Source organism: Nematostella vectensis, chromosome 5 (genome assembly GCF_932526225.1).
Source record: "Nematostella vectensis chromosome 5, jaNemVect1.1, whole genome shotgun sequence".
NCBI lineage: Eukaryota > Metazoa > Cnidaria > Anthozoa > Actiniaria > Edwardsiidae > Nematostella > Nematostella vectensis.
This window is the reverse complement of record NC_064038.1, coordinates 13,774,368-13,788,182: the sequence shown is the minus strand read 5'-3', so window position 1 is coordinate 13,788,182 and position 13,815 is coordinate 13,774,368. Positions and strand designations below refer to the sequence as shown.

General features: G+C 41.5%; 1 protein-coding gene across 3 annotated transcripts in view; it reads left to right on the top strand.

Annotated features, from left to right (window-relative positions):
* Window positions 1-13,815, top strand: part of LOC5503308 (hemicentin-1) — a 136,135-nt gene that overhangs the window by 9,433 nt on the left and 112,887 nt on the right. For 2 of the 3 annotated variants that reach the window (XM_048727478.1, XM_048727479.1), the window contains exons 8-17: window positions 1,001-1,045; window positions 1,501-1,548; window positions 1,647-1,988; window positions 2,327-2,647; window positions 2,879-3,211; window positions 3,512-3,835; window positions 5,210-5,539; window positions 6,453-6,800; window positions 12,495-12,818; window positions 13,490-13,786. In XM_048727478.1, coding sequence (XP_048583435.1) covers window positions 1,001-1,045; window positions 1,501-1,548; window positions 1,647-1,988; window positions 2,327-2,647; window positions 2,879-3,211; window positions 3,512-3,835; window positions 5,210-5,539; window positions 6,453-6,800; window positions 12,495-12,818; window positions 13,490-13,786 — 2,712 coding nt within the window. Of the gene's footprint in view, window positions 1-1,000; window positions 1,046-1,500; window positions 1,549-1,646; window positions 1,989-2,326; window positions 2,648-2,878; window positions 3,212-3,511; window positions 3,836-5,209; window positions 5,540-6,452; window positions 6,801-12,101; window positions 12,108-12,494; window positions 12,819-13,489; window positions 13,787-13,815 lie in introns of those variants that run through there. The other variant, XM_048727480.1, reaches the window with a different exon arrangement.

The following is a 13,815-nucleotide window of genomic DNA, read 5'->3' as shown; positions in this document are numbered from 1 at the left end:
ATTCTTTAGACATAATACGTCACCACATTTCATTTGTAAAATATGTAGATTTGTAGATTTCGGGATACCATGAAAATTCGATGACTTATTATATGTGTAACATCTTGTTGTGTCATTTGTAAATTTTAATTTTTCCATGAAATGTGACGTATATGTGTGTAATGTGGCGTAAGGAATGTAGATATAAGTAGATTGCAGTATTCCATGTCATAAATAAAGAATACTACATGGAAAATGCGCGCGTACGGTTTTTATTCACGAGTTGTGCAGTATCAAAAAACGAACGAGTGAGTTTTTTTTATACAAAACAACGAGTGAATAAAAACTATATAGCACTTTCCATGCTGTATTCTGTTTATTATATACATACTGAGAAATTTATAATAAGCTTATTACAAAGCATTTTATTAGACTTGGCTGCAGAGGCTCCGAGGTTTGTGCTGCTCGACGGTTCAGTTGGAGACAGACAGAAACTTACATTGAAATGAATCTGTCTCGCTAATGTCACGCAGGAGACTGTGATGTTAGATCTATTTTCTTCCATTTTGAACGCTTTGTATTTAATTTTCACAGTAAAATTTCATTCTCTCGCTCCTCGCGTCGGGATTGAAACCATTCAAGTGCAGTTGAAAAATATTGTTCGTCCAATCAGAACCGCGAACAACTTTTCTTCACGGTGAAAAAACACTGTTCGCGCCTCTGATTTGCTGAGACCAGTGAACGAACGAAAATTTACTGAATATAATTTCAGTGAGTATTTCTTAGTATGTATGTAATAAAAAGGCGTATGTGTAACAAATGTCATCTTATGTGACGTATAGATTTCACGAAATGTGATTATGTGTATGACGTCTTGTTGTGTCATGTGTAAATTTTAGTATCTCGTTCCATGTGATAACGTATTATGTATGTAATGTCCTGTCGTGTCATGTGTAGACTGCCTTATTTAATGCCATTTAATAACTTGTGTATAACGAGTGTCTTCTTATGTCACGTGTAGATATCCAGGGTGATGAACCGATAGATCAGGAGCCCGACTTGCCAGGTAGGAGAAACCCTTAGTTTGACTTCCGTACTACATACTGTCAGACACTCAGGGATTCTCGCGATTCGTCAAATTAGGTTATTTGGGGAAAACTCTCCCCAACTTCGCATTTTGGCCAATTAATGTTTAAATCTATGTTCGTCAGTTTTTTTTTAGCAAATGGATAAAGTTTCTTTCGCATTAACGCATTCATTGTTGTATTCGTTGTATTATTGTTGCATTGTATTCGCACTACCGCATTTACTTTTTCGCACTACTACCGAGTTTCCTTACTAACAGCGTTTGCGTTTTCACATTTATTTTCTCGCACTATGGCATATACTTTTTCACTCTGCTACATTTACGTTATTCAATGCTTTTAAGCCATTGACGGTTATTAACACCTTCTCTGTCATCTCCCTGATCAGCTTGCTGTCATTGGTCAATGTTCTGTTGTGTTTGTTGTTTTTGTATAGCTTCAGACGCATCTGCCGCTGGCCCTTCAGGTGACGGCTCAATTAAAGGTTTGCCTCAATCTATACTTTTTCATCCTACGATGGTATTAATATAGAATAATGAGGTAATATGAATTGATAATATTTTTTTCGATATTTTTATATAGATCGCCCTACCATAATCCTAAGCAAAAAGAAAGAATATCTCCTCAAGAAGACTTCTAGAATATCCGTCTTGGTAGGATCGTCGGTGTGGTCCGTAAAGGGTTCGGAGATAACGGTGAAATGCCGAACACCTGACGAAGACAAGGCGATGATACAATGGTTTACCGAAGGTGGCTTCTACGAGATTAAGAGGTTCCAACGTTACGAGGATGACGTTGGTATTGATGACGAAGGAAACTTGCACATTCGGTCGGTCGGTCGGTTTAATGAGGGGACGTACCAATGTAAGGCGACAAGATTAGCCGGTGCTTCTTCGACGGCGGCATTTACACTAAAAATCTTAGGTTAGTATCTGCGCACTTCCATTAAACAACCATTAATGTCTGTCCGTTTTTGTCCGTCCGTCCGTCCGTCCGTCCGTCCGTCCGTCCGTCCGTCTGTCTGTCTGTCTGTCTGTCTGTCTGTCTGTCTGTCTGTCTGTCTGTCTGTCTGTCTGTCTGTCTGTCTGTCTGTCTGTCTACCTTCTCAGAAGAAACTTTCTGGCCGATTTGTAAGCGCTAAAGTTCCCTTTTTGTTATTATTTTTGTTATTATTTTGCTGCAAAAGCAGGAGCGCGCTAAAATTCCCACCCAAATAGTCACGTGATTTCTTAGTACAAGTCGCCCATTGCTTTTCGCTTCAGCTTTGAACACCCCCACCATCCTTTCTGCCAAGGGCAAGGCGTCATTTGGCCCACGTGATGCTGACGTCACCATTACCGTCGGTACCACCGTCACACTGTACAAGGGCACGACCCTCACCATCAAGTGTCCCGTCATGGGCAAGCCAACGCCCACGGTGTACTGGTACAGTCAGGGCCGGCCCATAGCGGTGGGGAAAGCCGTCACGATAGGCAATAACCTCCGGATTGAAAATATTGACAAGATCTATGCTCTTGAATATACATGCCACGCCTATAATCGCCGCGCCAGGACCAAGGAAAGCTCTGTGGTGAACGTGTTAGGTGAGAAAAAATAACTGGTCCTGCAAGTGCTGAGATCACTCGAGGCATCGCCTCTTTGGTGACGTCATCCAATCGAAAGCCGGTTACTGTAGTGATAAGAAACTCAAGTGCTGTCAGGAATGGTGAAATACCAGTCTTGTTATTGTTAAATGTTAATCGTGTATTGCACCTTTTTTGCAGTTTTTAACTGCGATAGAAATGCTTGAACTACATTCTCTTGACTATCCCCAGATCTCGCACCGCCGATAATCGCTGCAGAACGGAAAGTCATCAGTGTTGATAAGACCACTCCCTCCATGGATATCACCATAGGAACGAATCTGACAGTGATGGCAGGTACGGACGTGGTCGTCAGATGTCCTGTGAAGACTAGGCCCGAGCCGGGTCTGTCGTGGCGTATCCGGGGCCTGGCCTTCGACCCCAAGACGAGCAGAGCAAAGCTACAAAATGATAATTCGACTTTGCTGCTCAGCGGTCTGACCAAAGATGACGCGGGCTCGTATACGTGCATAGCGAGGAACAACGCGGGAAAAGATCAAAAGGTCACCAATATTCAAGTCGCTGGTAGGTGTCGCTTTTGGGGAAAGGAGGCGGGGGTGTTCGCCCTTATGAATAGAACAACTACAGACAAGCTGTAGAATAACTACAGGGGAGGGGAGGGACAGATTCTTGCGGCCACAGGGAAGGGAAGATGGCAGGAATCTTGTAAAACCTGAATATCTTCTAAATGGCTGAAAAAATTGCAAACGGGATTGACAACAACCTCTTTGAGCAATTATTTTTGTTTATGGAGAGGGACAAAGGAGCATGGGTAAGAGAAAGAAAAAGAAATAAAATGTTAGATGTTTTGTATCTTTTATGTAGATCCACAGAAACCAACAATCATCAGTCAGAGCGGCTTCAAGTCCTCTCACGAGAGCGACATCGAAATGACAGTGACCATCGGTATCCAGACCACTGTCCTGTCCGGAATAACACTCACTATTATCTGTCCGACAAGAGGACTGCCTGCCCCGGACGTCACGTGGGAAATGAACAATACGAATGTGAGGCCTGGTGGCCGATTTGTTGTCCAGGAAGGGACCCTGACAATACGAAACCTAGTTAAACAAGACCAGGGGAACATCAGATGTGTTGCCAGGAATGCTGCCGGACAGGACACGGCCACCTCCAAATTGAATGTTATTGGTGCGTTTAGACCTTTTTGTCTGTTTGTTACTTCTGTAGTTAAAGAAGCCAATCACGCTGCTATTTTATGCTCCCTTTTAATGGCGAGTCACACAAAGCATCCATCTCCATCGGCCAATTCAAGCAGTAACCAATATTATTTTTAATCAAATATCGACAATAACATATCAGATTTTAATCGTAGATTGTTATTCTGAAGTTTCCTTGCGGATAACCCGCTGTATTTCAAACCGTTTATCATTGATAACAAAGAAGTTGGTAATGGGCCTTTTCAAGCCGGGTGCCAAAAGCGCAAGCAATTGTCATTTTTTGCTGTACAAGCATTGCTGGCGGAATGCTGGTCGAAGATTGGCCGGTGTACAAACGGCCCATGCTGCGTGATTGGACAAAAGGGCACGTGTCGCCCCATGACAGGTAATCCGGAATCCATGAAAAAATGAGATATGGGATCCGGAATCCATGAAAAAATGAGATATGGAATCCGGAATCCATGAAAAAATGAGATATGGAATCCGGAATCCATGAAAAAATGAGATATGGAATCCGGAATCCATGCTGCTGGAATCCGGAATCCACGAGAAAAAACCCACATGGAATCCGGAATCCACACACTAGGATCCGGAATCCAGAACCCTATTGGAGAACCTGTCATGGGGCGACACGTGAAATTGCATTCTAATGCGTTTCTCGACAAATATTTATGACGTTTTCTTTATCTTAAGGCTTTGATTAAGTCATCCCCCTTCTTTTAAAATGACATGTCGAGGACACGGCTTTTTTGTTTTCGCTATGAAAACGATGCAAATCTGCCCATTATTGTTTAGTAAGAAAACAGCCCCATTAAATCTGTGCTATGCTCAGTTGAACCCTGGACGAAGGAATGAATTGCTGGTGGTGTTTGCCAAAAGTTTGAGCTCAATCAAACGTTTGCCAACACACGCCTGCATCAACCAACACCTCAAACAACGCCTGCATAGCTATCCAGCGATTCTGGCGCTGTCGGTAAGTGGCTTTTCAAAAAAAAAAAATCGGCTGTGAGAGATGAATAAGTTGTTTACGTTCTTTCAAAATCTTCTGCCTTATACCTTTCTGTAACCGTTCTAGAGGCATCAGAACATATTGCCAGCAAAGATTACTCTCTCAAGATTCATGTAGCAGACAATAAGGCTTTACGCTTGCTTATCTCCGTTCGGCCGGCCGGTTCATACCCGGCCGGTTTTCCGCTTGTGGATTACGTCCTGTTCTAGTGAGAACCAAGGATAAATCGCCAGAAACAGTAACTGATATATATACATATCATTTTGCATTCACACTTATATCAGACAGCCATAATCATTCTAAAACTCCTAACACCTTGACCTTGTTTTGTTACAGATGGACGTAAACCTAAAATAAACGCCCTAACCGGCAGAGTGATAGAAGACGGGGATGGTGAGGAGGCTCGGATCACCATCGGTCAGGATCTGCGAGTGGTCGAGAAAATGAACGTACGAATACATTGCCCTATTGTCGGATTTCCAAAACCCGTCGTAACATGGACTCGCAATAATCAAGATGTCAGGTCGAACGCCCGATTGTTTGTCGATCCAAACACAAACGATTTGTTAATCAATAACATTCTGACATCAGATACGGGGCAGTACATTTGCTCAGCAGTAAACCCCATCGGAGAGGATGAGAAGTCGTCATTCATCAGTATTATCAGTAAGTCTGGCTACCTGTTCGTCCCCTCCCCTCCCTATCTCTTCACTATTCTGTGAAATTGTCTAGCTACCCTCCCCCATACCTGATATCATTATTATCAGTTAGATTATCTACCCCCTCCCTCCCCCATACCTCATATCATTATTATCAGTTAGATTATCTACCCCCTCCCTCCCCCTTCCTTTATCATTATTATCAGTTAGTTAATCTACCCCCTGTACCTTAATCATTATTAACAGTTAGATCATCTACCCCCTGCACCTTAATTATTATCATCAGTTAGTTTATCTAACCCTGTACCTTAATCATTATCACCAGGTAGATTATCTACCACCTGTACCTTAATCATTATTATCAGTTAGTTTATCTACCCCCTGTACCTTAATCATTATTATCAGTTAGTTTATCTACCCCCTTGTACCTTTATCATTATTATCAGTTAGTTTATCTACCCCCTTGTACCCCTATCATTATTATCAGTTTATCTACCCCCTTGTACCCCTATCATTATTATCAGTTAGTTTATCTACCCCCTGTACCTTAATCATTATTATCAGTTAGTTTATCTACCCCCTTGTACCTTTATCATTATTATCAGTTAGTTTATCTACCCCCTTGTACCCCTATCATTATTATCAGTTAGTTTATCTACCCCCTGTATCTTAATCATTATTATCAGTTAGTTTATCTACCCCCCTGTACCTTAATCATTATTATCAGTTAGTTTATCTACCCCCTTGTACCCCTATCATTATTATCAGTTAGTTTATCTACCCCCTGTATCTTAATCATTATTATCAGTTGGATTATCTACCCCCATCCCCCCACCAGTTTACCGGTGAGTTCATCTCAATGGATGAAATTCTGGCTGATTAACATTGGTGTGACCTAAAGCTGCCTCATTTTTCGTCAGGTGAAGCAAGCGCTGAGATCATTCGAGGTAACGCCTCCTTGGTGACGTCATCCAATCGCAAGCCGGTTACTGTAGTGATAGGAAACTCACTCGAAGTTCTGTCAGGAACGGATGTGACCATAGTTTGTCCTGTCAGGGGTACCCCGAGTCCTTTCATCTTCTGGAGACATGACGGTTTGCGGATCGCCTCAGGTCAAGGGAAGGGTCAGTTCTTGCTTGGCAAAGATAATTCGGGTCGGGACATCCTGATAATTGCACAAGTGACGAAAGATGTGTCGGGCTCCTACGAGTGCGTCGCTAGCAATGTGGGCGGAGCCGACCGTGTGGCAACCAGTATACAAGTCATAGGTACGTCAAAAAGGCTGTACAAGTCATAGGTAGCTCAAAAAGGCCGTACAAGTAATAGGTGCGTCAAAAGGGCCGTACAAGTAATAGGTGCGTCAAAAAGGCTATACAAGTCATAGGTACGTCAAAAAGGCTATACAAGTCATAGGTACGTCAAAAAGGCTATACAAGTCATAGGTACGTCAAAAAGGCTTACAAGTCATAGGTACATCAAAAAGGCTATACAAGTCATAGGTACGTCAAAAAGGCTAACAAGTCATGGGTACGTTAAAAAGGTTATACAGGCCATAGGTACGTCAAAAAGGCGATCCAAGTCATAGATACGTCAAAAAGGCTGTACAAGTCATAGGTGCGTCAAAAAGGCTGTACAAGTCATAGGTACGTCAAAAAGGCTATACAAGTCATAGGTACGTCAAAAAGGCTATACAAATCATAGGTACGTGAAAAAGGCTATACAAGTCATAGGTACGTCAAAAAGGCTATACAAGTCATAGGTACGTTAAAAAGGCTTACAAGTCATAGGCACTTCAAAAAGGCTATACAAGCCATAGGTACGTCAAAAAGGCTATACAAGCCATAGGTACGTCAGAAAGGCTAACAAATCATAGATACGTCAAAAAGGCGATACAAGTCATAGGTACGTCAAAAAGGCTATACGAGTCATAGGTACGTCAAAAAGGCTGTACAAGTCATAGGTACGTCAAAAGGCTATACAAGTCATAGGTACGTCAAAAAGGCTATACAAGTCATAGGTACGTCAAAAAGGCTGTACAAGTCATACGTACGTCAAAAAGGCTATACAAGTCATAGGTTCTTCAAAAAGGCTATACAAGACATAGGTACGTCAAAAAGGCTATACAAGTCATACGTACGTCAAAAAGGCTATACAAGTCATAGGTACGTCAAAAAGGCTATACAAGTCATAGGTACGTCAAAAAGGCTATGCAAGTCATAGGTGCGTCAAAAAGGCTGTACAAGTCATAGGTAGCTCAAAAAGGCCGTACAAGTAATAGGCGCGTCAAAAAGGCTATACAAGACATAGGTACGTCAAAAAGGCTTACAAGTCATAGGTACGTCAAAAAGGCTATACAAGTCATAGGTACGTCAAAAAGGCTATACAAGTCATAGGTACGTCAAAAAGGCTAACAAGTCATAGGTACGTTAAAAAGGTTATACAAGCCATAGGTACGTCAAAAAGGCGATCCAAGTCATAGATACGTCAAAAAGGCTGTACAAGTCATGGGTGCGTCAAAAAGGCTGTACAAGTCATAGGTACGTCAAAAAGGCTATACAAATCATAGGTACGTCAAAAAGGCTATACAAGTCATAGGTACGTCAAAAAGGCTATACAAGTCATAGGTACGTTAAAAAGGCTTACAAGTCATAGGCACTTCAAAAAGGCTATACAAGCCATAGGTACGTCAAAAAGGCTATACAAGCCATAGGTACGTCAGAAAGGCTTACAAATCATAGGTACGTCAAAAAGGCGATACAAGTCATAGGTACGTCAAAAAGGCTATACGAGTCATAGGTACGCCAAAAAGGCTATACAAGTCATAGGTACGCCAAAAAGGCGATACAAGTCATAGGTAAGTCAAAAAGGCTTACAAGTCATAGGCACTTCAAAAAGGCTATACAAGCCATAGGTACGTCAAAAAGGCTATACAAGCCATAGGTACGTCAGAAAGGCTTACAAGTCATAGGTACGCCAAAAAGGCTGTACAAGTCATAGGTACGTCAAAAAGGCTATACAAGTCATAGGTACGTCAAAAAGGCTATACAAATCATAGGTACGTCAAAAAGGCTATACAAGTCATAGGTACGTCAAAAAGGCTATACAAGTCATAGGTACGTTAAAAAGGCTTACAAGTCATAGGCACTTCAAAAAGGCTATACAAGCCATAGGTACGTCAAAAAGGCTATACAAGCCATAGGTACGTCAGAAAGGCTAACAAATCATAGATACGTCAAAAAGGCGATACAAGTCATAGGTACGTCAAAAAGGCTATACGAGTCATAGGTACGTCAAAAAGGCTGTACAAGTCATAGGTACGTCAAAAGGCTATACAAGTCATAGGTACGTCAAAAAGGCTATACAAGTCATAGGTACGTCAAAAAGGCTGTACAAGTCATACGTACGTCAAAAAGGCTATACAAGTCATAGGTTCTTCAAAAAGGCTATACAAGACATAGGTACGTCAAAAAGGCTATACAAGTCATACGTACGTCAAAAAGGCTATACAAGTCATAGGTACGTCAAAAAGGCTATACAAGTCATAGGTACGTCAAAAAGGCTATGCAAGTCATAGGTGCGTCAAAAAGGCTGTACAAGTCATAGGTAGCTCAAAAAGGCCGTACAAGTAATAGGCGCGTCAAAAAGGCTATACAAGACATAGGTACGTCAAAAAGGCTTACAAGTCATAGGTACGTCAAAAAGGCTATACAAGTCATAGGTACGTCAAAAAGGCTATACAAGTCATAGGTACGTCAAAAAGGCTAACAAGTCATAGGTACGTTAAAAAGGTTATACAAGCCATAGGTACGTCAAAAAGGCGATCCAAGTCATAGATACGTCAAAAAGGCTGTACAAGTCATGGGTGCGTCAAAAAGGCTGTACAAGTCATAGGTACGTCAAAAAGGCTATACAAATCATAGGTACGTCAAAAAGGCTATACAAGTCATAGGTACGTCAAAAAGGCTATACAAGTCATAGGTACGTTAAAAAGGCTTACAAGTCATAGGCACTTCAAAAAGGCTATACAAGCCATAGGTACGTCAAAAAGGCTATACAAGCCATAGGTACGTCAGAAAGGCTTACAAATCATAGGTACGTCAAAAAGGCGATACAAGTCATAGGTACGTCAAAAAGGCTATACGAGTCATAGGTACGCCAAAAAGGCTATACAAGTCATAGGTACGCCAAAAAGGCGATACAAGTCATAGGTAAGTCAAAAAGGCTTACAAGTCATAGGCACTTCAAAAAGGCTATACAAGCCATAGGTACGTCAAAAAGGCTATACAAGCCATAGGTACGTCAGAAAGGCTTACAAGTCATAGGTACGCCAAAAAGGCTATACAAGTCATAGATACGTCAAAAAGGCTATACAAGACATAGGTACGTCAAAAAGGCTTACAAGTCATAGATACGTCAAAAAGGCTATACAAGTCATAGGTACGTCAAAAAGGCTACACAAGTCATAGGTACGTCAAAAAGGCTATACGAGTCATAGATACGTCAAAAAGGCTATACAAGTCATAGAAACGGCAAAAAGGCTATACAAGCCATAGGTACGTCAAAAAGGCTATACAAGTCATAGGTACGTCAAAAAGGTTAACAAAATCATAGGTACGTCAAAAAGGCGATACAAGACATAGGTACGTCAAAAAGTTTAACAAGTCATAGAAACGGCAAAAAGGCTATACAAGTCATAGGTACGTCAAAAAGGCTATACGAGTCATAGGTACGCCAAAAAGGCTATACAAGTCATAGGTACGTCAAAAAGGCTGTACAAGTCATAGGTACGTCAAAAGGCTATACAAGTCATAGGTACGTCAAAAAGGCTATACAAGTCATAGGTACGTCAAAAAGGCTGTACAAGTCATACGTACGTCAAAAAGGCTATACAAGTCATAGGTTCTTCAAAAAGGCTATACAAGACATAGGTACGTCAAAAAGGCTATACAAGTCATACGTACGTCAAAAAGGCTATACAAGTCATAGGTACGTCAAAAAGGCTATACAAGTCATAGGTACGTCAAAAAGGCTATGCAAGTCATAGGTGCGTCAAAAAGGCTGTACAAGTCATAGGTAGCTCAAAAAGGCCGTACAAGTAATAGGCGCGTCAAAAAGGCTATACAAGACATAGGTACGTCAAAAAGGCTTACAAGTCATAGGTACGTCAAAAAGGCTATACAAGTCATAGGTACGTCAAAAAGGCTATACAAGTCATAGGTACGTCAAAAAGGCTAACAAGTCATAGGTACGTTAAAAAGGTTATACAAGCCATAGGTACGTCAAAAAGGCGATCCAAGTCATAGATACGTCAAAAAGGCTGTACAAGTCATGGGTGCGTCAAAAAGGCTGTACAAGTCATAGGTACGTCAAAAAGGCTATACAAATCATAGGTACGTCAAAAAGGCTATACAAGTCATAGGTACGTCAAAAAGGCTATACAAGTCATAGGTACGTTAAAAAGGCTTACAAGTCATAGGCACTTCAAAAAGGCTATACAAGCCATAGGTACGTCAAAAAGGCTATACAAGCCATAGGTACGTCAGAAAGGCTTACAAATCATAGGTACGTCAAAAAGGCGATACAAGTCATAGGTACGTCAAAAAGGCTATACGAGTCATAGGTACGCCAAAAAGGCTATACAAGTCATAGGTACGCCAAAAAGGCGATACAAGTCATAGGTAAGTCAAAAAGGCTTACAAGTCATAGGCACTTCAAAAAGGCTATACAAGCCATAGGTACGTCAAAAAGGCTATACAAGCCATAGGTACGTCAGAAAGGCTTACAAGTCATAGGTACGCCAAAAAGGCTATACAAGTCATAGATACGTCAAAAAGGCTATACAAGACATAGGTACGTCAAAAAGGCTTACAAGTCATAGATACGTCAAAAAGGCTATACAAGTCATAGGTACGTCAAAAAGGCTACACAAGTCATAGGTACGTCAAAAAGGCGATACAAGTCATAGAAACGTCAAAAAGGCTATACAAGCCATAGGTACGGCAAAAAGGCTATACAAGACATAGGTACGTCAAAAAGGTTAACAAGTCATAGAAACGGCAAAAAGGCTATACGAGTCATAGATACGTCAAAAAGGCTATACAAGTCATAGAAACGGCAAAAAGGCTATACAAGCCATAGGTACGTCAAAAAGGCTATACAAGTCATAGGTACGTCAAAAAGGTTAACAAAATCATAGGTACGTCAAAAAGGCGATACAAGACATAGGTACGTCAAAAAGTTTAACAAGTCATAGAAACGGCAAAAAGGCTATACAAGTCATAGGTACGTCCAAAAGGCTATACAAGTCATAGAAACGGCAAAAAAAAAGGCTGTACAAGTCATAGGTACGTCAAAAAGGCTGTACAAGTCATAGGTACGTCAGAAAGGCTAACAAATCATAGGTACGTCAAAAAGGCGATACAAGTCATAGGTACGTCAAAAAGGCTATACGAGTCATAGGTACGCCAAAAAGGCTATACAAGACATTGGTACGTCAAAAAGGCTATACGAGTCATAGGTACGTCCAAAAGGCTATACAAGTCATAGAAACGGCAAAAAGGCTGTACAAGTCATAGGTACGTCAAAAAGGCTGTACAAGTCATAGGTACGTCAGAAAGGCTAACAAATCATAGGTACGTCAAAAAGGCGATACAAGTCATAGGTACGTCAAAAAGGCTATACGAGTCATAGGTACGCCAAAAAGGCTATACAAGTCATAGGTACGTCAAAAAGGCTGTGCAAGTCATAGGTACGTCAAAAGGCTATACAAGTCATAGGTACGTCAAAAAGGCTATACAAGTCATAGGTACGTCAAAAAGGCTATACAAGTCATAGGTACGTCAAAAAGGCTTTACAAGTCATAGGTACGTTAAAAAGGCTATACAAGTCATAGGTACGTTAAAAAGAGTTCACATTACTTTAGATGCCCCTGATTTACAAGCTTGACATTTATATATTTCCAGAGGCACAGCAGCCCGTCATTGAATTCATTTCAAAGCGCCTTCAGTCCCTGAAGGACCTGTCAGCGGTCACTGCCACAATTGGCACAACCATCACACTCTTAGCTGGCGCCAAACTAGTTCTGCAGTGCCCCTCAACCGGAGTGCCACTGCCATCGACATCGTGGTCCCTTAATGGTGAGCCTTTGGAAAAAAGCGGCCGCGCTGACTTACGGGGGACTGAGCTGGTGATCCCCGCGGTGGCTGGAGTGGATTCTGGGAAGTATCAGTGCACTGCTAGTAATGTTATAGCACTTGATAGCCGCGCGTCTGACGTCACTGTTCGAGGTAAGTATACTTAGCACCACGCCTAATAGCATTACTGTTTGTTCATTATAAATGCTTTATAAGATTTCATAGGTAACCAATGTTTTTTTTTTACTTTATCGTTTTAAAATGATAGGTGTGTTTTTGTTGGTGAGAAGGGGGAAGTTTCTTGGGATACACCTGTATTTCAATAAAGGTTGTCATTGCAATTGGCAAATGGCAGTTCTACGACCGAAAGTAACTATGCGTCTCGAAGAGTACGGATAAATCAAAACAATTACCCGCTAAAGGTTACCAGCTATGACATTGCTGGACTTTATATCACACCTTTAATTTTACAAATAATTAGTACCCATAAGCCATTTGCCATTCGCCATTTGCACTGACAACCTTTTGTGAAATAGGTATATATTGGGAACTGCCAGCTTAGGGCGGTACAGGGCCGTTAAGGTGAATACCACTTGTAAAAATATTAATACCAGTTCATTAAAGACAAAAGACCAAAATATCAGATGATCTATGATTGCAGACGCCTTTAACTTTAGCTTAACTTAAAATACATCGTACATAAGTTTGTTAGAATGTTTCTCTATATTGACCTCAAGTTGTGAATGTTCAGACAAATAATGCGGATATTGATACGGCTCACATTGTACAATACGCTTCACATTGTCTTGTACACCCCTTTGCAGACCCCACTAAGCCAAAGATTAGGGGCGCGCCTAAAGACATGGACCTGTTTGAGATCATGAAGCTTTCGGTTGATGTTGGCAGCACGATCACCACCATCCCTGGCGTCAGCCTCGAGTTGAAGTGCTCGGCCCAGGGCCTGCCGGCTCCCACCATCCGCTGGAGGCTTGGTGAGATCGTTGTGGATAGCGATACCTTGAAGCTCCCTCAGCTGAAGGTGGGAGACTCGAGGACCTACACGTGTGTTGCTTCCAATGTTGCTGGCAATGATAGCAAGTCAACAGTGTTGAATATCAAAGGTACTAGTGCTGAATGTAAATGGAAATAG